General features: G+C 41.4%; 1 protein-coding gene and 1 long non-coding RNA gene across 4 annotated transcripts in view; one reads left to right on the forward strand and one right to left on the reverse strand.

The window, feature by feature from the left end:
- The window catches only part of LOC149229088 (putative LRR receptor-like serine/threonine-protein kinase At1g56140), a 531,024-nt gene extending 525,860 nt beyond the window's left edge, over nucleotides 1-5,164 (forward strand). For both annotated transcript variants that reach the window (XM_089378459.1, XM_089378458.1), the window contains 8 exons: nucleotides 1,034-1,422; nucleotides 2,094-2,289; nucleotides 2,762-2,938; nucleotides 3,069-3,187; nucleotides 3,316-3,526; nucleotides 3,659-3,896; nucleotides 4,230-4,380; nucleotides 4,559-5,164. In XM_089378459.1, the coding sequence (XP_089234585.1) occupies nucleotides 1,034-1,422; nucleotides 2,094-2,289; nucleotides 2,762-2,938; nucleotides 3,069-3,187; nucleotides 3,316-3,526; nucleotides 3,659-3,896; nucleotides 4,230-4,380; nucleotides 4,559-4,876 (1,799 nt within the window). In that variant the 3' untranslated portion in view covers nucleotides 4,877-5,164. The remainder of the gene's footprint in view (nucleotides 1-1,033; nucleotides 1,423-2,093; nucleotides 2,290-2,761; nucleotides 2,939-3,068; nucleotides 3,188-3,315; nucleotides 3,527-3,658; nucleotides 3,897-4,229; nucleotides 4,381-4,558) is intronic.
- Nucleotides 1-24,294, reverse strand: part of LOC149229089 (uncharacterized) — a 121,136-nt gene that overhangs the window by 87,039 nt on the left and 9,803 nt on the right. The window contains exon 1 of one of the 2 annotated variants that reach the window (XR_016247915.1): nucleotides 2,169-2,192. The exons of the other annotated variant lie outside the window; for it this stretch is intronic. This is a non-coding gene — a long non-coding RNA (uncharacterized LOC149229089). Of the gene's footprint in view, nucleotides 1-2,168; nucleotides 2,193-24,294 lie in introns of those variants that run through there. 2 annotated transcript variants of the gene reach the window in all.

Below are 24,294 nucleotides of genomic sequence, written 5' to 3' on the forward strand. Positions count from 1 at the left end.
CATTCCAAAGTTCCTAAGAATAACTTTTGAGAATCTAAAGAACTTGAGGTCAAATAGTTTGTGCAACCATAAGCAACTCATGTAATAAAATTTAGCTTGTCAAAAACGTCACAAATAAAAATGAAATATCTTCAAAACCCTTAACTTGGAGACTAGAAATAAAATATAAAACCCTTGTCCCCATTCTCGTAATAGAACATGTCAAACTATTTGTAAGCTTCAAACTAAATTTGTTGTGAACTGAACCTCAGCATAACCAATTACAAGTTGAACCTTCTGAAAGTCTGGGGCAATGGAACCCAACCTAAAATAATGCAAAACAGTTTGTACTTTGGTTTAGATAATATCTTTTTCAATGTTTCCAGGTTTAAACCTTCAAAACTACTACTAGACTAATTTATGCGTAAGTACCAAAGTGCCAGTTTTAAAGAAAATTTTGGACACTCTATGGCTGGACACAATTATCTATCTATCTATATAATGTTAAAAGTATTATACTAATTCTGCGTCATATCGATGGAATGTTCAGTTAGTTATCAAAATCCTACATAATCTGCAAAAATGGATTTCCCAGCACGTACATGGTTTACTGATCGCCATTTCACAAATATTACTAAAGTCTAGGTTATCTGATATTATTATGTGCTTCCTAGCTGCTTCAAATCCGTTGTCCTTTTATTGGAATATCCATGCCTTGGTATCTTCGTTACTCCAACACAGACAAATAACTAAAGATGATGAAGTACTCACTAAACCACATCTGTATGCATACTTGGGTTATATATGTGATTGCGTATAAATAACAAATAGGAAGGAATAATATCCATGTGATCATTTCAATTTGCAAAGTCAATGAGATAATGCTCCAGTATGCAAAATAGCAGATGTTGCGGTTGACACAATTCATTCATAATGTTGTCAAACCAAGATTGAGATTATTCACCATTGATCTGTTGTTGAGTGTTATCTTGTACTTATATCACCTCAATTTTTTAAAGGAAACTATCTTGTCGTGTTTGTACTTGCTTGTCAGGTTCTTCTTTGGCCATCAATTGTGGAGGTCCACAGCTGATTGATTCTTCAACACAAGTCCTTTTTGTGGGGGACAATGAAACACTAGATGCTGCATCATTCTACATGAATTTCGAAGAGAATTGGGGAGTTAGTACAACAGGAACTTTTTTGAGTTCATCAGATTCAAGTAACGCAAATACTAACCCATATTATATGATTGAAGATGGATCAACTCAAGAACCATCAATATATACGACAGCACGTCTGTCACCCTCATCTCTGAGATACTATGGCCTTGGTCTTGAGAATGGACCATACAGGGTAGAGCTCCATTTTAAGGAAATCCAGATTCCAAATACACAGTCATGGCGAAGTCTTGGATTGCGCATTTTTGATGCCTATCTACAGGTATTACTCTATAATGACATAACTATAGGAACCAACTTGAGGGGCACAGAAAATCCTTGTTCTATATCATATCTTATTTGCTAAGAAACATGATATCATGGTGCATTTGCAAGGACTGTAAATTCACATCACAGGTTTCAGAAATGTTGATATTAGCAAATCTTTTAGTCCAGGTCATTTATGGCACCTTGGCTGGTAAAAGCCCTTTAAAATTAAAACATCATTTGGTCCAGGACATTGGTGTATGATGTTTGTATGTAGCTAGAAGGAATTGAGATCGAACATCCCAAGATTATGATCATTTCAGAATGAAGCATGTATACAATTCTTTGAGAAGGGAAAGACAAGGCACGCCACAAGGATAACATCACTTAGGAGTCGAAGTACATGGTCTTTACCAACAATTTAGCAAATAATGCATATCCAAGATTTAGATTCCAGATGGAGCTCAGGACAAAAAGGATGCTATGGCTGAAATCATAATGAATTTAGCGGTGTACCATTTTTCCAGTTTTTCTTATTTATAAGAAAGCCAAGTAGGAGTTAAGCTGCCCGTTTTTATCCCAAATTAGAAGAACCTTGACAGACTTTAGAACATGTACCTGCTTTAATGTTTCATTCTCTTTTTCATGCTCCAACATATTTTCACTTGTGCACTGTGCTTAATGTAGGGAGTTCAAGTGTTAAAGGATTTTAATATCAAGGAAGTGCCTGGATCATCAAATGGGCCAGTTGTTCAAACTTACATGATAAATGTTACCGAGAACTTTCTTGAGGTACATCTTTTTTCGGCTGGCAAGGGAACCTGTTACATACCATCAGACCAGACACATGGACCTTTAATCTCGGCAATTATGGTCACTCCTCGTAAGCAAAATTCTATACTATTACCCATTTATATACTTTTGGACTTCATTACATCTGCTATATAGATTATTAAATTCTTTTATTTGTCAGATTGAATCATTTCAGTGTTGATTTTAACAGCCTAAAACATTCACACATACAAATAGACATGAAAAATAAGAAGCAAGAAACACAGAGAGCAATAAACCTCCGAAGGGGAAATTCATTAAATTGTGCCATCTCCATATGTTACATGTAGTGTACATCATCTCGCCTCTTATATAGCTATAGGCAATCATAAGAGTTCAGTTAAACTCAGTTATTCCATTTTAACCAACCACATAACCATACATCCCTACAATTGATCTCTAACTAACTTGATTTATGGAATCACAAGTAGGAGTTACTCCAACATTTAGAAACTGTTTCTCATATTCATTGATAATGGTCGACTTGGAATCACTTTTTCTCACCTTCTGAATTGTCATTGCAGGATTTAAGCCAACTATTGTAAACAAAAGTTCCAACAAAAACAGTAGAACCAAAATTGTTGGTATTGTTCTTGGAGTAGTACTAACTGGTTTAGGCATTGTTCTATGCTCATCCTTCGTGATTTTAAAAAGAAGAAAAAGAATGAAGCAAGAATCATTGACAGCTGGTTACAGTGAAGGTGATCGTATATTTTTCTAAAAGTGGGACTTGTCTCCATGCATTTTTATGGATATGAATATCACTCAAGACATTGATGAATGTATTGCCATGACATAGATCTTACCATTGTATTTAATTTGTATTACCAGATTTAAGGAATATGGCTGTAAGACCATATACTTTCAGTTTAACAGAAATGCGAATTGCTACAAAAGATTTTGATGATGAAAATAAAATAGGAGAGGGCGGGTTCGGTACAGTTTATAAGGTACATTTAAATGGATCCTTCGGTTATAATTCCAGTTATATTGTATCATCTTCATTCTTGATAGTATGCATCCATAAAATATCAAAATTTCAAATGCTTACTTTGCAATCTATTATTCTCTATTTTAGGGTGTGTTGTCAGATGGAAGACCCGTGGCAATAAAGAAGCTGTCGTCCAGGTCCAATCAAGGAAAACAAGAATTTCTTAATGAGGTGGCTACAATATCTTCTGTACAGCACCGAAACCTTGTGAGATTGTACGGTTGTTGTGTCGAGGAAGAAGAGCGCCTCTTGGTCTACGAATATTTGGAAAACAACAGTCTGGGTCGAGCTTTATTTGGTACAGCGTTACAGTTTCTTTGCTGAATGCTAGCTCAAAGAATGGTTTGTCTTTCTTATATTGAATATAAATTAAATGTCAATAAATTTTACTTATGATTTTTTCTTTTTCATTTTTGGTTTCAAACCTCAGGTCCTGTTGAGTGTAGGCTCCAGCTTGATTGGCCTATCCGGTTTAAGATTTGCCTTGAAGTTGCACGCGGACTGGCATATCTTCATGAAGAATCTAGAATTAGAATTGTGCATCGAGACATCAAACCTAATAACATCCTTCTAGACAAACATCTAGATCCAAAAATTGCTGATTTTGGGTTGGCCAGACTATATGACGCTGGAAAATCTCACATTAGCACCAGAGTGGTGGGAACAATGTATGATAATATCCTTTCTATTCATTTATAGATATCTTTTTTTGATGTCTGTTTCACTGATTTGTATATGTTTCAATGTATAAAATAATTTCATGATCTAAATACAAAATGTTGAATCAGCATCGGTCATTGTTAATGCGGGACTTGAAATAACATGAGAAAGGATATTATGTGGCTAACATTGCTCAATTTACTCCACATGTTTTACAAGAAGATTTATAAATTTCCAGTCAATTTGGAGTTATCTAATGAAAATGGATGACATTTTACTTAAATGAACACCAATATCGGTCTCATGGATGCATAACAAGAAATCAAATTTGTAATTTTCAGTGGGTACCTAGCTCCAGAGTATGCTTTGCGTGGTCACCTTTCGGAGAAAGTGGACATTTTCAGCTTTGGAGTAGTTGCTCTTGAAGTTGTTAGCAACAGAAGTCATGAAGACAGGAGCTTGCCAGATGACATGGTCTATCTTCTGGATTGGGTACCAAATTCTTGTGAAATCTCAAACATAAAGGATTTGCTTGTACTTATTTTATGAAAGAAATCTGTGAAAATATTTGAACATGAACCAAAGACACTGCAGATTTCGGCAAGAATCCTCTCTGCAATATTTCCCTCAAACGCTATGTCTAATATCTGTCATTGTCATTGAACTGCAGACTTGGCATCTGTACGAGGAAAACAGACTACTAGATTTGGTGGACACCGAAATGATTTCGAGCTGCTCTGAAGAAGAAGCTTTGAGGGTTATTCACGTGGCTCTTTTGTGTACACAAGCATCTCCCTCACAACGGCCTTCCATGTCTCAATTGGTTTCCATGCTATCAGGTGTTATAGAAATTCATCCTCCACCGTCTCGGCCTGGATATATCACCGATTGGCAGTTGTCTAAAGAGAATGCCAGGAATCCATCAACCAAGAACAATGGCAATTCATGGAGCTGGGACATGAGCTTGACCTTGGAGAGGTCACAATAGCAAAAGAACATGATGTGAGAGCAGAGAAATCCTCCTGCTTCTTATGGTTCACTTTATAGTTACGGGTATATAAGGAACAACAGACTAGTATGAGTTGAACATTGCGAGGTGGGAGCTATATTGCTCTGCCAAATCTGTCTAACGAAGTTTAATATAACTTCCATACCATGCTTTGAAAGTACACTATCTTACGAAATTCAATAGAAATTGGTTTGCAATGTATCATCAACTGGTGGAAGACTTTGAGGTTAATACATTTCCGGCCAGGACCAAAATACAATAATGTTATTTTATTTTAAAGACAATAATAAATATTTATGTTGTACATTAGTTACTATTAGATAATTCTGAAAATTATAATTATTTTCAAAATTATGTTGTATTTGGTGTCATGTATTTATATGTATAATTATTCATGAGGTGTAGCTTAGGGTTTAGTCCCCAAGTCACAAGTTCAAATCTCATGGGGAGGGGTTGAGGATGGAAGTTACTTTGGGGAATTAAACTTCCCAAGGGGCATGTGACCTAGCCTTGAACAATCTTGGTGATAAGCATCCCATTGTGGATAAATCAATCTTCTTCCATCCAATAAAACTACTAGCCCCACCCTAGGTTTAGCATAGTCACAAATATATATATATATATATATATATAATTTAAACAGGTCTCTTAGTTAAAAATGTGTTTCTTCTTAAGCCAGTGACATGGAATATCTTTTAACATTGATTAGATCTCTAGACTGTGATATGTTGGAATTTCTAATTCTATCCCGTTAGAAATTCTTCCTGCACTATCTAGTTTATTTTACCTACTTGTTTAATTACTTGACAAATTATTTAACCATATAAATACTGAAAATAAACACAAGTACAGTCTCAACATCTACAGATCATCAACTAAAAGAAAACAAGCACACAAGTGACACCGTTATTTTTGGACAAATGTCCCCGGAAAAACCCAATGCGGGAAAACCGGGACACCGTTATTTGGCTTGATCCATGACTTTTGGAACCTTCTAACCCAGTTTTATATTAATACCCATTAATATTTTATTTTTCCTAAGTTTAGACTTAGGAACTCCATTAAACATATTAATTATTTTAATATCTCCCAAACCGGGTACAATCTGTCCAAACAATTGATGAGTATTGGAGATCTCATGTGATTTAGCCTCTCCACCAATTTTCATGACTAGAGCACATTTGATGCTAGCCCAAATCAACACTCCCTCTTAGCGGTGACTGTGCTTTAGTAATACTCCTCACTGAGCATTACTTTGATTATCTGACACCAATCCCTGTGCTGATGCTAGGCCTCCTTGCCCAACATCCTCTGCACTGCTGCATCCTGTACTGCTGCCCATGGCCCTGCCACTGCCACTGTTGCATCCGTACGGCAGCTCCCTCTGCATCCGTGCTGCTACTGGTCCATCCTCCCAACACTGCATCTGCACTGCATCCCCTCTCATCATGTTGCATCGTGCTACTGCATACTGCTACTGCACTGCAACTCAGTTACTGAGAAGTAAGTAACTAATCCACCCAACTTCTGACATCCCTGTCAGGCTAGAAACACTCCTGATGTTGAAGCTCCCTCTACCGCTAACAAGTGCTCCCTCTACTGGCCTCTGCGCTGCATCAATAACTCCCATCTTGCACTGTTGCACACCTCTTTGTGTCATCCTGCACTGTTGCACACCTCTTTGTGTCATCCTGCACTGGTGCAACACTCTCGTGCCTCTTGCATTGTTGCAACTTGCTAGCCTCGCACTGCTTGGGGACTCCTCCACTGTAGAACTCTCTGCCGCTTCATTTGCATCCCTCTCTACCTACATCCGCCAGTCTTGCTACTCCTCTTCGGAGCTCCGGTAGCAAGGTATAATCCAAGAGGTTGGGTATCACAATGATCCTGCCCCTCATCGCTTGTAGTCCTCCTGACTACAGCTCGATGTCTCCCCACTTCTTCTCAAGTGGCACATGAGCACTCATGGCACAATCATCATCCTCCTCAACTTCTTTCTCCGCCCTTGCTAGTGCTGCCTTCGAGTCAGAAGCCTCTCCCTTACTCTTCTTCCTTGGACACTGGTTTGCATAGTGACCCAGTTCCCCACAATGGAAGCACTTGACCTTGGAGAGGTCCTTATTCTTCCTATTCTCCTGCTTTCCTGCAGATGCTAGAGCTGCATCCTATTCCTCTTCCTTCTTGATCCTTGACCCCTTTGTCACTACTCCCCGCCTTGGTCAGTCGTTTGATCTCTTCTTGACGAAGAGCTGCCCACAGGTCTTCCCAATTCGGAAGACTCGTCCTGCCCAGTATGCTCTGGACAAATGTCTCCCACTCCTCAGAGACTGCGTTAAGTGCGGTCCTTACCATCAACTCTTGATCCGGCGTGGCCCCTATGGAAGTTAGCTAGTCACGGATCTCCTTCAATCGACCGAGGAAGACATCTATCTGCTCTCCCTTCTACATCTAGCATGACCTTAGCTGATTTTTCAGGAGCATCTTCCTCTGCACGAAAGTATGCTGGTACAATGTCTTCAAAGTGTACCACATCTCCTTTATCGTTTCCTTCTCGGCAATATGTGGGACCACATGATCCTTGACCCCATCAAGGATGATACACTTTGCCTTAACCATTGCCTCCTCGTACCTTTCATTAGCTACCGGGTCAACTGGGATAGCCATCACTCTCAAGGCGAAGCCCTTGATACGATGTTTGTCTAAAATGGACAAGATCCTAGCCTCCCAGACCACAAAGTTGGATGCTCCGTCAAGCTTGTTTTGATCTCTCAATCCATTCACGACCATCTCGCTGCTCTTCTGTTGACTCCTCCAAGTCTCTTTACTTCCCGCCTAGAACTCGGTTCGACTCCAGCTGAGTCTCTCTACTTCCTGTTTGGAAGTTCTCGATTCGACTCCTTCGAGTCTCTCTACTTCCCTTCTGGAAGTTCTCTTCTAGACTCTCTCTGTGTCCCGATTTCCCTCCTGGAAATCTTTCTGCCAAATGTCAAGTTGCTCTTCTCCGATCGTTTGTGCAACTGCAACACTGACCCAGATTCGTTGGCTAGAAATCTGCCTCGACAGCAACACCCTCTACCCTGGTCTTGCCCTTTTAGGTACTATTCTAACCACAGTACCCCACCAGCTTCGCTCTTGCAAACTGCCCACAGCTTCCTTCACCCCAGCAACTAAAGGATTAAGCCTTTTGGTTCTACGCAATCCTGACACCAGCAAAACAACTCCCTCAGCCAACTGCGTCAGCCCTCCTGGCCTCTGTGTGAGCCTCTCTCCGCCCTCCTCAGCCTCTGCACTAACCTCTCTCTGGCCAGACTGATGACGCAGTCCCTCTGCGTCAACCCTTCCTCTGTCGCTTCTGCAAGGATCAACTGCTATCACTCGGGACAATTGATTCTGTTGCAAATGCTCTGCTCAGCTGATGCCTTCAGTTCTCCTGCGATCTGCAACCATGCTCTGATACCATGTTGGAATTTCTAATTCTAACCTGTTAGAAATTCTTCCTGCACTATCTGGTTTATTTTACCTACTGTTTAATTACTTGACAAGTTATTTAACCGTATAAATACTGAAAATAAACACAAGTATAGTCTCAACATCTACAGATCATCAACTGAAAGAAAACAAGCACACAAGTGACACCGTTATTTTTTTACAAATGTCCCCAGAAAAACCCAATGTGGGAAAACCGATGCAGCTATTCAAAGGGTTATATTATTATGCAGTCTATCTGAGTACAACTGGGTGCCTAATCGGCTCACCCGACAGAGAAAAATACATGGCAGCAATACATCTATATTCGGAAACAGGTATTTAGAAAACCTGTCCCATGAAACCCTCTCCTACACAATTAAAGCTCAGCGCTGGCCCTTCTGGCCTCTGCATCAGCCTCCTGCTGACTTCCGTCAGCCCCAGGACCCTCTGCGGCAACCCTAGGACCCTCTGCGTCAGCCCTCTGAGGCACTGCGTAGCCTCTGGGACCCTCTGTCACTCCAGCAACCTCTGCATGGATGACGCAGTCCCTCTAGCCTCTGCGTTGTATCTGCTGGGCTCTGTGTAGCCTTGACTGGCTACTGCTCTCGCTCTCTCTGCTTCTGCGCTGGTCTCTCAGTATTGTCTCTTCCTTTCTGCCTCATACTCACTGCCCCTCGCTGTTGATCACTGATTCAACTTTTCTTCGCAGCCGCGCTCTAGCAAAATGAATGACTGATCACTCTGGTGTATTCTCCAACTGACCCTCAAGCCTCCTCTTATACTTTTCTCGTTGTTTCATCAACGACCGAGATTATAACTCTAATCAACAACTAAGATTAGATTTGGCTTGATCCATAACTTTTGGAACCTTCTAACCCTGTTTTATATTAATACCCATTAATATTTTATTTTTCCTAAATTTAAACTTAGGAACTCTATTAAAAATATTAATTATTTTAATATCTCCCAAACCGGGTACAATCTGTCCAAACCATTTATGGGTCTTGGAGATCTCATGTGCTTTAGCCTCTCCACCAATTTTCATGGCTAGAGCACATCCGATGCTACCCCAAATCAACATGATACTGTTTCTTATTTCACGTTGATGTAAAGGTTCCATACTGTGGCCAAGTGCCAAGCACTTTGATCCTGGTGAATATTACTGAGCAACATTCCAGGCCCCCATCAATAACTGAGTCATTCTAGCTGACATCAAGCTCCACAGCACATCGGAGATCCAAAAGAAGATACACATGCAATAAGGGAGGTAGACTTCACTGTATTGCTAACACAAATATTTTCTTGAGCGACATAGACATAGATGTTTCTCATATTGTTGAAGAAATTCCTCATATCACTAGCAATATTCCTTCCGATGTGTATCACTTTAAAAGTAATTTGTCCAGCGATAAAGCGAGGTATATCATACAATAAATCACTTATTAGACAATACAAAGAGGTGTATCGCTCAGATTGCCACTTATTCAGTGATACAATGAGTATCGCTTAGGACATATCATTTCGTTGGGACAGAGATAGGTATCACTCAAAATAAAACTTTCTGCGTGATACAAAGTTGAACTTGATATTTAAAAACATGAGTCGCTCAGAATCACTGCCAAGATTAGTCAAAGACAAAGTGTGATGCAAAATGAACTTGAATAGGCATGAGAGACTTTCACTTGGCTGTTTCTTTAAACCCTCTAGCATTCCAATGAGTGTGCCCTATTCCCAAAACCACCAATTATAACATTACCATGCCCAATATGATTTCCACATTAAAATTCAGGACTGCATTCATTAGTAAGATACGTGAGGATCTTTGAATACCTGGGAGTGTAATCAATTTTCAATTGCTTGAGGAATTTACGCCTAGGCGAGGGAAGGATCTAAATTTATTTCATTCCCTATTTGAATCTCTACCAAGTCAATTAAAGGGATAAACAAATGAAATAATATATTTCTGAACTTGGTGCTCAAGCTTTAGATAAACATAGCTTGTAGCAAGACTCATTTTCGAGGTCTGAAAATAATACAAGCCCTGTGACATCTGTGTTGCCATGATTTCCCATTTGAAGATCATGCAACAAGCCATCCTCAATATCATAACAATATTTTAATTCCCTGAAATTTTGATGCAAAAGTATGAAATGTAGGTAGCCTCATTACTGATAGAAAGTTGCCATTGCCCCAATTTCACTGAGAATCAAGACTTGGCTAGGTTCTAGACATTGTCTACATAAAGTCTAAAGATCTTTAGAGTCCACTTTCTACATACTATTTTGGCCAAGAAAAAGAATTTTAAATGTACAAGCCTTAAACCTTGTGATTGTTAAATGTGAGAATTTCTGAATCTAACACATCAGAAACCCCTACTGCAATTTTTGGTTTACTGTCTCCTACTTGTTCTTTACATTAACAAATTATTTAATTGCATAAACATCGAAGTAAACACACATGCAACTTCACAGATATATAGATCATGCACTGAAGTAAACAGAAACAATAACACAAGGGACACCGTTATTCTTGGACAATCGTCCCCGGAAAAACCCAATGCATGAAAACTGGTGCAACATATATGAGGGTTTTTATTATTAAGTAGATTTCTAAATACAACTAGGGTGCCAGAAATGGCTCACCCAACAGAGATTGTCCTCGGCAGTAGTACCTCTATCCAGAGACAAATATTCCTGCAAATTAATAACCGGATGATCAATCCCACAGTGACTCTGGTTGTTCCTTGTGTTGGACAGCGAAAGCTGCTCCATGCATTGCCCTGGAACTACGTCACCCTTCAAGAATTGTGTCACCCTCTCCCCACTGATCTGCTCTCAGTCTGCCCCACAGAATCTCCCCAGCACTGCCTCTGAATCCCTCTGCGTCAACGTCTACGGCCCACTGCGTCCTCTACGCTGGCTCCTTCAGCCTCTGTGTCAGCCCTCCTTGGGCCTGCGCTCTCTCTCCCAGCACTTCACTGCCTCTCTACTATGTATTCTTTAGCCTTGGATGAAAATCCCTTATTGAACTGCCCCTCGCTGCAACTAATCACTAACTCGATTTCCTCAGCAAACCTCGCCCCAGAAAATCGAATTCTTGATCTCTCTTGGTGTGTCTCCAACTAACCCTCAAGCGTCCTCTTATACTTTTCCTATTGACGGTTCAACGATCGAGATTAAGTCCCTAATCAACGGCTAAGATTAGATCTAGCTTGACCCTCGTCACTTAGAACTTTCTCACCCATTTTATATTAATACACATTAATATTTTTATTTTCTTAAGTTTAGACTTAGGAACCCATTAAAAATATGAATTATTTTAATATCTCTTCATTTAGGTGGAATTTCTCCAAACGATTTCCGGGTCTTGGAGATCTCATGTGCCTTAGCCTCTCCACCAATTTTCATGGCTAGAGCACATCCAATGCTACCAAAAGTCAACACTCCCTCTTAGCGAGGAATGTGCTCCAGCAATGCTTCACCATAGAAGCATCACACTGATCCTTCGTATCGGTCCTTTGTGCTGATGTTGGGCCTGTTGTGCCACATCCACTGCACTGTTTCTTCTTATACTGCTGCCCATGACACTGCCACTGCCACAGCTACATTTGTACTGCAACTCCCTCTCAACATGTTGCATCATGCTGCCCATAGCACTACCACTGTCAACTGCTGCACTGCAACTCGGTTACCGAGAAGTAAATAACTGACTTCACCCAAACACTAACATCCCGGTCAGTCTGGAAGTCTCATGATGCTGAAGCTACCTCTGTTGTTATCCTGTGCTCCCTCTGCTGCCACTGTGTTGCTGCAAACACCTCTATGCCTCTCACATTGCTGCAACCTCCACTGCGATGCTACAAACTTCTGCACTCTAGTACTGCAATGCCGCTCCATTACACCACCCGACACCTACCATCATGCTACTGTCGTTAAGGGCTCTTGTAGTCGAATGTGATCCAAGATTTTAGGCACCTCAAGGATCCTGCCCTTCTTTTGTAGTCCTCTCGACTACAGCTCAATATCTCCCCACCTATTCTCTAGAGGCGCATGAGCACTCATGGCACAATCATCATCAGTCTCGACATCCTTCTCCGCCTTTGCTGGAGTAGCCTTTGAGTCGGAAGCTTCTCCCTTGCCTTTCTTCCTGGGGCACTGAGAGGCATAATGTCCCAGCTCCCCATAGTTGAAGCACTTGACCTTGAAGATATCTTTCTTCTTCCTTTTCTAAACCCCCAGTTGTCCCGTAGATGCTAGAGTTGCATCCTCCTCCTATTTCTTGATTCGAACTCCCTTACCGCTACTCCCTGCCTTGCCCACATCTCTTCCCAACTAGGGAGAGTCGTTGTAAAGTTTCAAACGAAGGAAATTTGGAACAAACCCTTCAAATCAAATAATCTAGCACTTAACAAGAAATTGCCATGGAAACCCATACACCAGAAATTTGATTGAAATCATAAACCTTAAAATTGCATTAAATCTCGTTAAGACTCACAACATGAGGAACAATGAGAAATGCAGCAATCAAAATCCAGCTTTATTATATATAGATAGATGCCAATACAATAGTTGGGAATGACCCTCCGGTCTCTAAACTGATACAAAAAAACAACCACTACACCTATGGATTCTGAATGAACCCACCAAGGGGGGATGGGTGCTCGCCCAATCTCTCTAAATCACCTGAGGGTTTTCATCCTGGAGCTACCAAGGGAGTAGAGAACCACGTTTTCAACTTCTCATACAAAAAACAATATCAACTCCAAGATGTCCCAAATGATCTTCTCCTCTTTTTATAGATTTGATGGATAGATCTCCAAGCCTCTAAAAGTATCTTATTTTATTATTTTATTATTATTCTAGAAGCTCCTCCATTGACTTTATCTTAAGTGACCCCTTTTATTTTATTTTATTTTACTTAAGTCACTTTTGGTCCATTTCCTCTAATTAATTATTTTTCCTTAATTGAGTATTTAAAGTCATTTTTAACTAAGGAAAATGGTAAATCACCCACCATACTCTCTTCGGCCACTGGAAGTCTCTTCTCAGCATCCCATCCTGTAGATCTTCTCGTTTCGGTGCCAACGAGCTATTACACTGAGGTGTTCCATCAATTAATCTCCCTAGAATGCCACCTCGACAATAATTAATTAAGTTATGCCCAATAATAATGTTGATTTCTGAAAGTTGTCGAAATGCGATGGAACGAAAGGCAAGTTGTGTGGATGATGGAATATGCCAAGTGAATGCCATCAAACCCCATAAAAACTCCTCAAAATTCCATCAGGACCCCTAATGACATAAACCTGCTCCACTAACTTGGCCATCTTCTGCCCTGGAAATCCACCTTGGTTGTACTATGGAGAAAAATAAAAATGGGGACATCACAATCCTCCCACCCCAAGATTGCTTGCCCTCAAGCAATCCAAATCTGTGGACCAATCTGGTGGCCCAACGTAACTGAGACCCAATGCCTGGATCCCATACGAACCATTGGGTGATGCCCTGCTCCTGTGTCAACCCATCATGAACGGACCCCTCAATGCCCGAATCCCAGACCAATCTCCGACTGAACTTGTCATCAACAAATCCTCTTAGATCCCAATGCCACCAAGAACAAGTATCAAGGCTCCAAAGCTCTTGTTGTGCTATAACTCCAACTGTGAATGTTGTTCCATCCACTGCGTACCAACTCATCACCTCTCTCCAATCCAACCCTTGGCATAAACCAAGGTCATTCTCATCATACTGATGCTGCACTGAAATACTGATGAGTGGCCAGCCTACATCCTGCTGCCAACTGAAGCATGTGATATCCCTCACCTCTGAGGGCTCCTGCAATACAACGCTCCTGACTAAAAATGATACTTCATCAAAAGGATACCAGCTCATGATCTCTCGCCAATCCAATGCATGGACTCCAGTGTAAGGAACAAGTCTACTATGTTGATGTTGGTTCATGCTCAACTGATGATGCTCTATCTGGTCAATCAACCAGATCTGTCTAAGGAAACTCGCCCCTTGCTCTATAATAGGAAAAAGTAGGCAATATGTGCTACAAGCCCTATCTATGTACTCTCAGAGAGGGCTACTCCCTAAAAGTACCGCAGCTCTGCTAGTTGCCTGTGCATCTACCGGCACCTCATCAGTGGGTCGGCCCAAAGATGGATGCATCACCATCTCCAATAGCTCTTGTTGTCTATTGGCCTCCTGCAAAACTACCTTGTCAATTTCCAACACCTCCTGAGGACAAGTGTCAATGAATACTGTTACCTTTCCTATTGTCTGCGCATCTACCTGCTCCCCATCGTTGGATGGCCCCAAGAATGATTGCTCATCTTGCTCCATCATGGGCTCAACATGAACCTTCAACTGGCCCCCAAAAAGGCTCATCATGCATATTGTGTGCCTCATCCTCCTCAGCTGACTCATGCTCCATCATATGCGGCTCATGCTGACTCATCACTGGTGACACACTATCTTGAATGTCCCTCCTAGGACCCACAGATTGCTCATCATATGAATCTGGCCTGATGTTAATGACTCGCCATGACTCATGCTCCTCTATGTGCTCTCTATGTTGAATCATCAGCCGCTCATCTGCTCCCTGATCTCTTTCCCACATGGGAACAATCAGCGACTCCTCGTCCTCCTCTACCACACATGGATGCATATTTGGGCTACTGTCATCAACTCAATGAACCCATGGACTCGTCCAACGAAGAGTCCTCATCCTGACAGACATAAAGAATATCTCCCTGCTCTATCGTTGTCATCTCCTCAGTGTCACTCAAGCATGAGTGGTCAAGTCCCCAAGGTCCCTTGCAGATAAAGCAAAGTCCCTTCCTCCTCATCTCATTCCTGTTGTATGATCCCCCAATCCTAAGCTGCTCATATCTGATCAACTGCCTCCTGAACAACCCAATGTTCTGCTCAACCAACCTCTCGGCTAGCTCATAAGCAGCAGGTGAGACCAATTGCTCTCTCCTCCAAACAGATAATAATCGAGACTACAACTCTAAACAAATGGCATCACGACCTCTCATACACGAGGACAAGATGGACTGCATGTGTGCTATGACTCTGTCGGGATGATGTTTCCTAATGCTAAAGAAGCATTGGAACATCTGTAGGATCAAATTGTCACACTCCAGATCAAACAGGATCTCATAAGTCCTAGTCATGGCCATGACTTCTAGAATATCAAGCTTCTTCCCAAAGGTAGAGCCTGCGTTGTTGTCCAAGTCTCAGAAGGTTTCTATCAGCAGTCTGAAAAGTTTCCTCATAATATCATCATTGTAAGGAGCTATAGGTGCAATCAGTTTCATGATGTGACTGAGACAAGATACAAATGAAAGCCTAACCCCTTCACAAGGTTCCTCCATGAACTTGGGTTGTATGAGAGTAAGCATAGCTGGTCTTCAAGCCCCAATTAATTTCTTCCCTTCTAACTGACTCACTTTCGAAAGGAGGCCACAAGTTCATCAAGTTTGAAGAGGACCTTCCATGTGACCCTCATGTGTTTCAAATCTGTTCCAAGGGCAAAAATCTTGTGTCCTATTTCGTACCCCTTCTGCACATCCTTTGACTGTTCTCTCTGAAGAATGGAATGGAGCTTTTTTTAGAAGGGTTTGCTATTTGTTGCTGCTGGTTTATTAAGGGAGTTTACAAAGGCTTTAGCCATGTTTTAGTCCAATGAAGTCAAGTGCATCTCACACAGCCTGGACTGATAGCTCAATAGAAGTACCCAATAGTAGCTAACTCAATACCTAGACCTTACATTAAATTTCATAGCACCAATCATACATTCGAAATTAAACAAGCAGCCATAACATTACTTCAGATATACAACACAGTGATATAAATGAAGGTTGTTACAGAGAGAACCTGATAAATTTTGTTCAGAGATGTCCAACACTATAGTCTGCACAAACTGGGCCTCTCCTTCGATTCAAGAAAGCCTGAAGACTGCTACAAAATCAACCTCTGGCAATTCTGGAAATGACAGATTCAAAGACAAGATTTTGGCTTGAGAATCCTCCAAATATGGCACTTGGATATACTGGTGGCCCCGTCAATTCAAACTTTGTAGAATACTTCTGCTACAGCCAATATCCTCTCAGTTTCCGATTTATGCTCCCTTCTTTGACTCAGCTTCCCAGCGTAGTAGCTCTGCCTCCTCATGGTGTGTAGCTCAACAAACAGTTCATGGAATGACAATCCTCTTCAAGATGAGAGCAACAATATATATATATATATATATATTCTCTCTTCCCAAATGCACAAGTATGCCCAGAAAACCACACATAGGTACAACAGAGCATTTTCTAATAGAAATCAGTCAAACAATGAGTTTTGGCATCAATCTATGAACCACACTTCATATTTCTTGTATAGCAGCCACAATAATCAGCATCTCGTCCTAAATTTTGGGGAAAGAATGACACCTCCAATACCCAACACGTAACCCAGTGATTTAACTAGGATATTTGTCACTGATAAACACTTTTCAGTATTCTCACAGTTGTTGAGCCACACATCCCTCTTTTAATCACTGACACACTAAAATTTTTGGCTCGTTTGGGCAGATTTAAATGTTGGTCTTTTTATGAGTCAATGCCAGATTTAAAAACATTCCACTCCCGGAAAATTTCGACCCCTCATTCCTTCAAACTCGAGTCTTTGAAAATGTTGTGGTTATTCATCTTTGCCAACTTCTGATCATGAACCCTTCTTTGGTTATTTTGTATACAACATATGCCACACACGTCATGGGCAAGCACACTATACCGCACACATATCGCTATTGTAGCTTTTTCGTTCGATGACGATGAGTTCCTTGCTTTGAATAGCGTATTCCTCCACCCAGGTACAAACACGCGCAGATTACCATGAAACTGCAAACCTGGCCGATATGTAACTTCCACCCAAAAACAGTCTCACGCTCAGAGATAGAGACTTGGCCCGACATGGTGAAATCAAACGGCTCCGATCTAGATGATCTAGTGCTTACAACAATCACGATGCATGCACCCTGGTAGTGGGTCGATTCCCCCAACGAATGGATCACGCCCCTACTTCGAATTTGTCCACAAACTTTAAAAATGTCAGAGTCGTTCTCCAACAAAGAAATACGACCAGATTTTATTGATCCGATCCTGCAGCCAAGAATCCACGTCCCCTATTTATTATGTTGCTGACTTCGTCAATCTTCCATACACAGTGACAACAAAGATCTTGCGTCGATCACCTGGAATGGTGGCTCTTCAGTAGGTGAATTATATGTGCCCCAACTGCGGCCTTCCTCCACCCAGTTTCTAACGATGCACCAGCGGTTCAGTTTTTGACCAAAACTGCCTCCATCGAGCAACAGGTGCTTGCCCTCGATGTTGTTTTCAGAATGTGGTCCCGTCCGAAAATCTCAATCAGATCGACGTGAAGAAAAGGGGGCACTATCATAATCTTTCATTTGAAACGACAACTTGGTGAATTATAGCGTTGCCCGCGACTTGCGCTAACTTGGCCTTCACTTGTTTGCATACACAGTCGATTTTAACCTCACTCGATTAGTACGTCGAGAACTTGGTCAGGGACGGGATGTTCAATCGCTTGGCTTGGAGTTCATCCTTGGCCATTAATCGCACTCCTCAACAACAGTCCTGAATTACACGCCCACACCTGCGCAATAAGTCAACGATATACCTTGGTACACTGCGTCAATATATGTTGCATGTATCGCCTAGCCCCTGTATATAAATTACCACATTTGTAGGTTTGGGTGCCTCCATTTAGTAAGTACCATGGACAGGAATTGGTCACCTTACGAAACATTAACAATTTGGCCAATAAAATATTTGGCCTCCAAATCTTTGCCCCGATTTCATGAAAGAAATTTCTTCTGCAAAATGACTCTGGCAAGATAAAAGAAATATTAAAACCCTTGAATTAATCTACAATTGAAAACTGAAAACACGCAGGCTGAGCCAAGCTCGATGCTCTGATACCACTGTATTGTCCCAAACGAAGGAAATTTGGAACAAACCCTTCAAATCAAATTATCTAGCACTTAACAGGAAATTGCCATGTTAACCCAAACACCAGAAATTTCACTGAAACCATAAACCCACAAATTGCATAAAACTCATTAAAAATCACAACATGAGGAATGCAGCAACCAAAATACAACTTTATTATATATAGATAGATGTCAATACAATAGCTAGGAATGATCCTTCGGTCTCCAAATTGATACAGAAAAACAATCACTACATGTGGATTCTGAATGAACCCACCAAGGGGAGATGGATGCTCGCCTAATCTCTCTAAATCCCCCGAGGGTTTTCATCCTGGAGCTACCAAGGGAGTAGAGAACCACGTTCTCAACCTCTCATACAAGAAACAATATCCACTCGAAGATGTCCCAAATGATTTTCTCCTCCTCTTTTTATAGATCTAATGGATAGGTCTCCAAGCCTCTAGAAGCATCTTATTTTATTATGTTATTAATATTCTAGAAGCTCCTCCATTGACTTTATCTTAAGTGACCCCTTTTATTTTATTTTATTTTACTTAAGTCATTTTTGGCCCATTTCCTCTAATTAATTATTTTTCCTTAATTAAATGACTATTTAAAGTCATTTTTAACTAAAGAAAATGGTAAATCGCCCACCATACTCTCTTTGGCCAATGGAAGTCTCTTCTCAGCATCCCATCCTGTAGATCTTCTCGTTCCGGTTCCAATGAGCTATTACACTGAGGTGTTCCATCAATTAATCTCCCTAGAATGCCACCTTGAGCATAATTAATTAAGTTACGCCCAATAATAATGTTGATTTCTGAAAGTTGTCGGAATGTGATGGAATGAAAGGAAAACTGTGTGGAAGATGGAATATGTCAAGCGAATGACATCAAATCCCATAAAAACTCCTCAAAATTTCATCAAGATCCCTGATGACATGAACTTGCTCCACTGAACTGACCATCTCCCACCCTGGAAATCCACCCTGGCTATACTCTGGAGAAAAATAAAAATGGGGACATCACAGTCGCTTTGCCCAAAATGCTTTGGACAAACGTCTCCCAGTCCTCAGAGACTGCATTCAGAGCAGTCCTGACCATAAACTTTGGATCCAATGTAGACCCCACGGAAGTAAGCTGGTCGCGAATTCCTTGCTGTAGAAATTTTTGTTTTCCCACCCCGGTTTTCAGTTTCTCCTTATTTTTCCCATATAGTTAAATGCCCTTTCCCATAACCATACATTTAACAAGCTGAAAAAAATAAATTTGCTGAAAACACAAATTCTGGAAATTTTACAGAATGCTGAAAATTGCAGAAATAAAAATTAGCAGTAATAAACAGCCATTAAAACACATTTAAACACTGACATTTTTTGTCAATGTGACCCTGGAAAAACCCCCTACAACTCTTGGGGAAAATCAGCTTGAGAGCTCTTCTTTATTTCTGAAAATTGCCTTTTACAGTGAGAAATTTCAGCAAAAAAATCAGCAAGCAAATTTACAACTTATCTTTTTTCCCATGCTCACATCGGAATGAATCAAATCAAGTATCCTCGTCGCTCTGCTGTCACTGCTGGGAAAAGGGGATTTGGCAAATTTGCCCATCGCACAACCTCTGCAAGTATCAAAGTGATCAGTACTGAAATCTGACACACCTGTAGTGATCTCCCGCAATGTCCTCAAGGCTCCATGATACATATGTCCCATCCTGCGGTGCCAAATCTCACACAGCTCAGAACTGCTAGCTCTGCTGTCGGTACTACTACTCAATGCCAAAAGGGGCTGGAATGCAAACTTGTACACCTTTGCATGGCGTACACCTATCACTCTAGCTGAATCAGCTGGAGTGCCCCTAGGATACATCAACACCTGTCCTCCCCTGAACAGTACCTCATATCCTCTGTCCTCCAAAGCTGAGACAGATATGAGGTTCTTCCTCATCCCTGGCACATAAAGAACCTCTGACACCTTCAAGGGAGGTTTGGACTCCCTCTGAAATGTCACCGTCCCCACCCCGACTGCTCTAACAACTCTGTCATCACCGAGTACTACCTCAATATCAGTGCCACTCTCTGAAAGCTCTGAGAAGTACTCACGGACTCTTGTCATATGACGTGAAGCCCCACTGTCCACATACCAGATACCTGAAGATGCTCCGTTAATCGAGGGAAAAGCATGCTCCCTCTGAACCTGTGTGGCAGGTGATCCTGCACCAGAGGACTCACACATAGTGAATGCAAACTCTCGGTCAAAACGACCAGCAAAGTCCTCAATCTCTGCTGAAGCTGCCACGTCCTGGTTCTTCCCCTTCTTCTTCTCCGGACACACAACTGCATAGTGTCCCATCTTTTGACAATTCCAACACTTCACCTTGGAATAGTCCTTCTGTGTGTTCCCCTGTTTACCTTTACCTTTGTCTTTGCCCCCACCACTGCTTGTGGAAGCCTGCTTCTTCCCTTTGCCTTTCTTGCCTCCTGCCACCAGTGCTACATCCTCATCCTGCTCAACTGGCTTGGCTGCCCCAAGCTGATCTTTCCTGATCTCTGTCTGAATGCAATCATCCCAAAACCTCTCCCATGTGGGAAGGGTCTCACGTGCACAAACCCCATCAGCAAAGTTCAACCATGAACGGGGGAGGCCATTCATTGCAATCCGCACCAACTCAGTGGGTGGAATGGCCTCTCCAATCGCTGCCAACTCATCTCTCACATTAGTAATCTTTGTGAGATATCCAGCTGCACTATCATTACCCATCTTAATGTTCTTCAGCTTCTCCTTCAGGACCATCTTCCGGTTCTCATTGGTACTCTGGTAGAGATTGGACAATGTTGTCCACATCTCATGGGCATTGCTCTTTCCTCTCACATGAAGAATGCAATGGTCTTTGATTCCATCTAGAATCAGCCTCTTACCCTTGTTCTTTTTATTATAAGCTGTCAACTGAGTAGCATCAGTAGGCACAACGACAGGGTTCTGTGTGGTATGCACCATGATATCCCAGACTTCTGCCTCCTCAAAGATACTCTGCATTCTCTCCTTCCAAACGCTGTAATTTATATGCCCATCCAGCCTATCCTCCACCCTCAATCCCAATGACATCCTGCTGTCCTAAAACTGAAAAATAGCACTGCTGTAGTAAAGATAAAACTGTTGTTTATGAAAAAATCAGCTTGCTGGAATTTTCTAAGTGAAAAATCAGCAACTGTAATTTTTCTTTTTGCTGTCCCAAACTGCCCTTCAGCACTCAAGCTCTGATACCATGTACAAATTTTTATTTTCCCACCCCGATTTTCAGTTTCTCCTTATTTCTCCCATATAGTTAAATGCCCTTTCCCATAACCATACATTTTCAAGCTGAAAAAAATAAATTTGCTGAAAACACAAATTCTGGAAATTTTACAGAATGCTGAAAATTGCAGAAATAAAAATCAGCAGTAATAAATAGCCATTAAAACACATTTAAACACTAAGATTTTTTGTCAATGTGACCCTGGAAAAACCCCCTACAACTCTTGGGGAAAACCAGTTTGAGAGCTCTTCTTTATTTCTGAAAATTGCTTTTTACAGTGAGAAATTTTCAGCAAAAAAATCAGCAAGCAAATTTACAACTTATCTCTTTTCCCATGCTTCACAGCAAACTGGAAATTACAGCAAACAGGACAGCAATAAATGTTGTACGGTCTCCTCGATTTTTGTGCCCACTTTCAGCATTAAATGTTGTTATATGGCCCTTGTTTTGCGTGTAGAAAAACCAGCAAACTGCTCCTCGATTTTTGTGCAAACCTCTCCTCGAAAATTGTGCCAAAATCTGCCTTTCACTGTGTGCTGAATCAGCTGTACAAATCTGCCCAACTGCTGCCTTGGAATGTGTGCCAAGCTGTTGTCTGCTTCTCCTCCCTGCTCAGAAATCTCTCTTGCTCTCCTTCTCCCAATCTGCTCATGAAAGAATTGAATCGAATGTGATCTTTTCCTCCTTTTCCTCGCTTAATATAACTCCAAATGACTTTTGGGTGATCCAAGTGACTTTTGGGTGATCTCTAAATCCAATGGCTGAAATAGATTTAGATCAATGGCTGAGATTAAATGCTCATTTAAATCTCACTTTTTATTTTTTAATTCACCCCACTTTAATAAAGACCCACTTAGTCATTTATTTCCAAAGTCACTTTTCCTTTCTAATTTTTCATTGACTTTATAAAAGTCACTTTAAAATTAGACTTAGTAACTTTATCACTTAAAGTCACTTTTAAATTAGATTTAACTTTATAAAATTATAAAGTCACTTTAGGAGAAAAATTAAATTCTTTTGGACACTTTTCCCTAGGCCAAAGATCAAAGCCTAAGGGAACCACTTGTCCTCCGGTACCAAATTTCAACACTTGCAACCTGAGAAGGAACGAATCTATCTCCTCTCCTTTCTGCATCTAATATGACCTCAACTGATTCTCTAATGACATCTTCCACTGCACGAAAGAGCCCTGGTATAAGGTGGTCAGTGTCTGCCACATCTCCCTTGCTGTGTTCTTCTCAGCAATATGTGGTATGACATGATCCTTGACCTCGTCTAGAATCATGCATTTCACCTTTGCCTCAGCGTCTTCATACTTCTCATTTGCATTAAGGTCAACTGGGACAGCTATGGTTTTCAAGGCATAGTCCTTGATGTGATTTTTATCTAGGATTGTCAGGATCCTAGCCTTCCAAATGACAAAATTGGAAGCTCCGTCAAATCTGTCCTGATCCCTCAATCCATTCACTTCCATTTCTTCTCTTCTTCTTTAGACACCCTCTGAGTCTTGATTTCCCTTTCGGAAATCCTTTGGCCAACTATCGAATCACTCCTCTCCAATCCTCCTTGCCGCTGCAACCCAAATCTAGATTTCTTGGCTAGAAATCTATCGAGGTAGTGCTTCCCTCTACCTTGGTTCAGTGTCCTTAGAGATTGTTCTGCACTCACAGAAACAACGTCCCACCAACTTCCACAAATCAAAATCTGCTCAACTCCCTTAGCCTCGACAATTGAAGAATATGAGCCCTTCTAGGTCTGCGCAATCACATTGAGAACTAGATCAGCTCCTCCTGGCCACTGCGTCAATCCTCTTCCTCTCCCGGCCCTGAATGTTGGCGCAGGCACTGCATGAGCCTCTACGTCACACACTCTGCATTGCGTCACTCCTCCTCTCGCCTCTTCAGCTCTGGAACAACGCTGTCTCTTGGGATAGCTGTCTCTCTGCTACAAATTCTTAGATTTTCTTGGCTGGTGTCTTCAGTCTCCTATGATCTGCAATCGCTCTGATACCATGTGAGAATTTCTGAATCTAACACATCAGAAACCCCTACTACAATTTCCGGTTTACTATTTCCTACTTGTTCTTGACATTAACAAGTTATTTAATTGCATAAACATTGAAGTAAACACAAATGCAGCCTTCACAGATATACATATCATGCACTGAAGTAAACGGAAACAATAACAACAAGGGACACCATTATTTTTGGACAATCGTCCCCAGGAAAACCCATGCGGGAAAATCGGTGCAGCATATATGAGGGTTTTATTATTAAGCAGTTTCTGAATACAGCTAGGTTGCCAAAAATGGCTCACCCAACAGAGAATGTCCTCGGCAGTAGTACCTCTATTCGGAGATAGATATTCCGGCAAATCATCAACCAGATGATCAATCCCACAGTGACTCTGGTTGTTCCTTGTGTTGGACAGCGAAATTTGCTCCACGCACTGCTCTGGAATTGCATCACTCTTCAGGAACTGCATCACCCTCTCCCAGTTGATCTGCTCTCAGTCTGCCGCATAAAATCTCCCCAGTGCTGCCTTTGAAGCCCTCTGCGTCCTCTGCATCAGCCTCTACAGCCCACTGTGTCCTCTGTGTTGGCTCTTTTGGCCTTTGTGTCAGC

Source organism: Pinus tabuliformis, chromosome J (assembly GCF_031772625.1).
Source record: "Pinus tabuliformis cultivar Carrire ecotype Pingquan chromosome J, CPIR1, whole genome shotgun sequence".
Lineage (NCBI taxonomy): Eukaryota > Viridiplantae > Streptophyta > Pinopsida > Pinales > Pinaceae > Pinus > Pinus tabuliformis.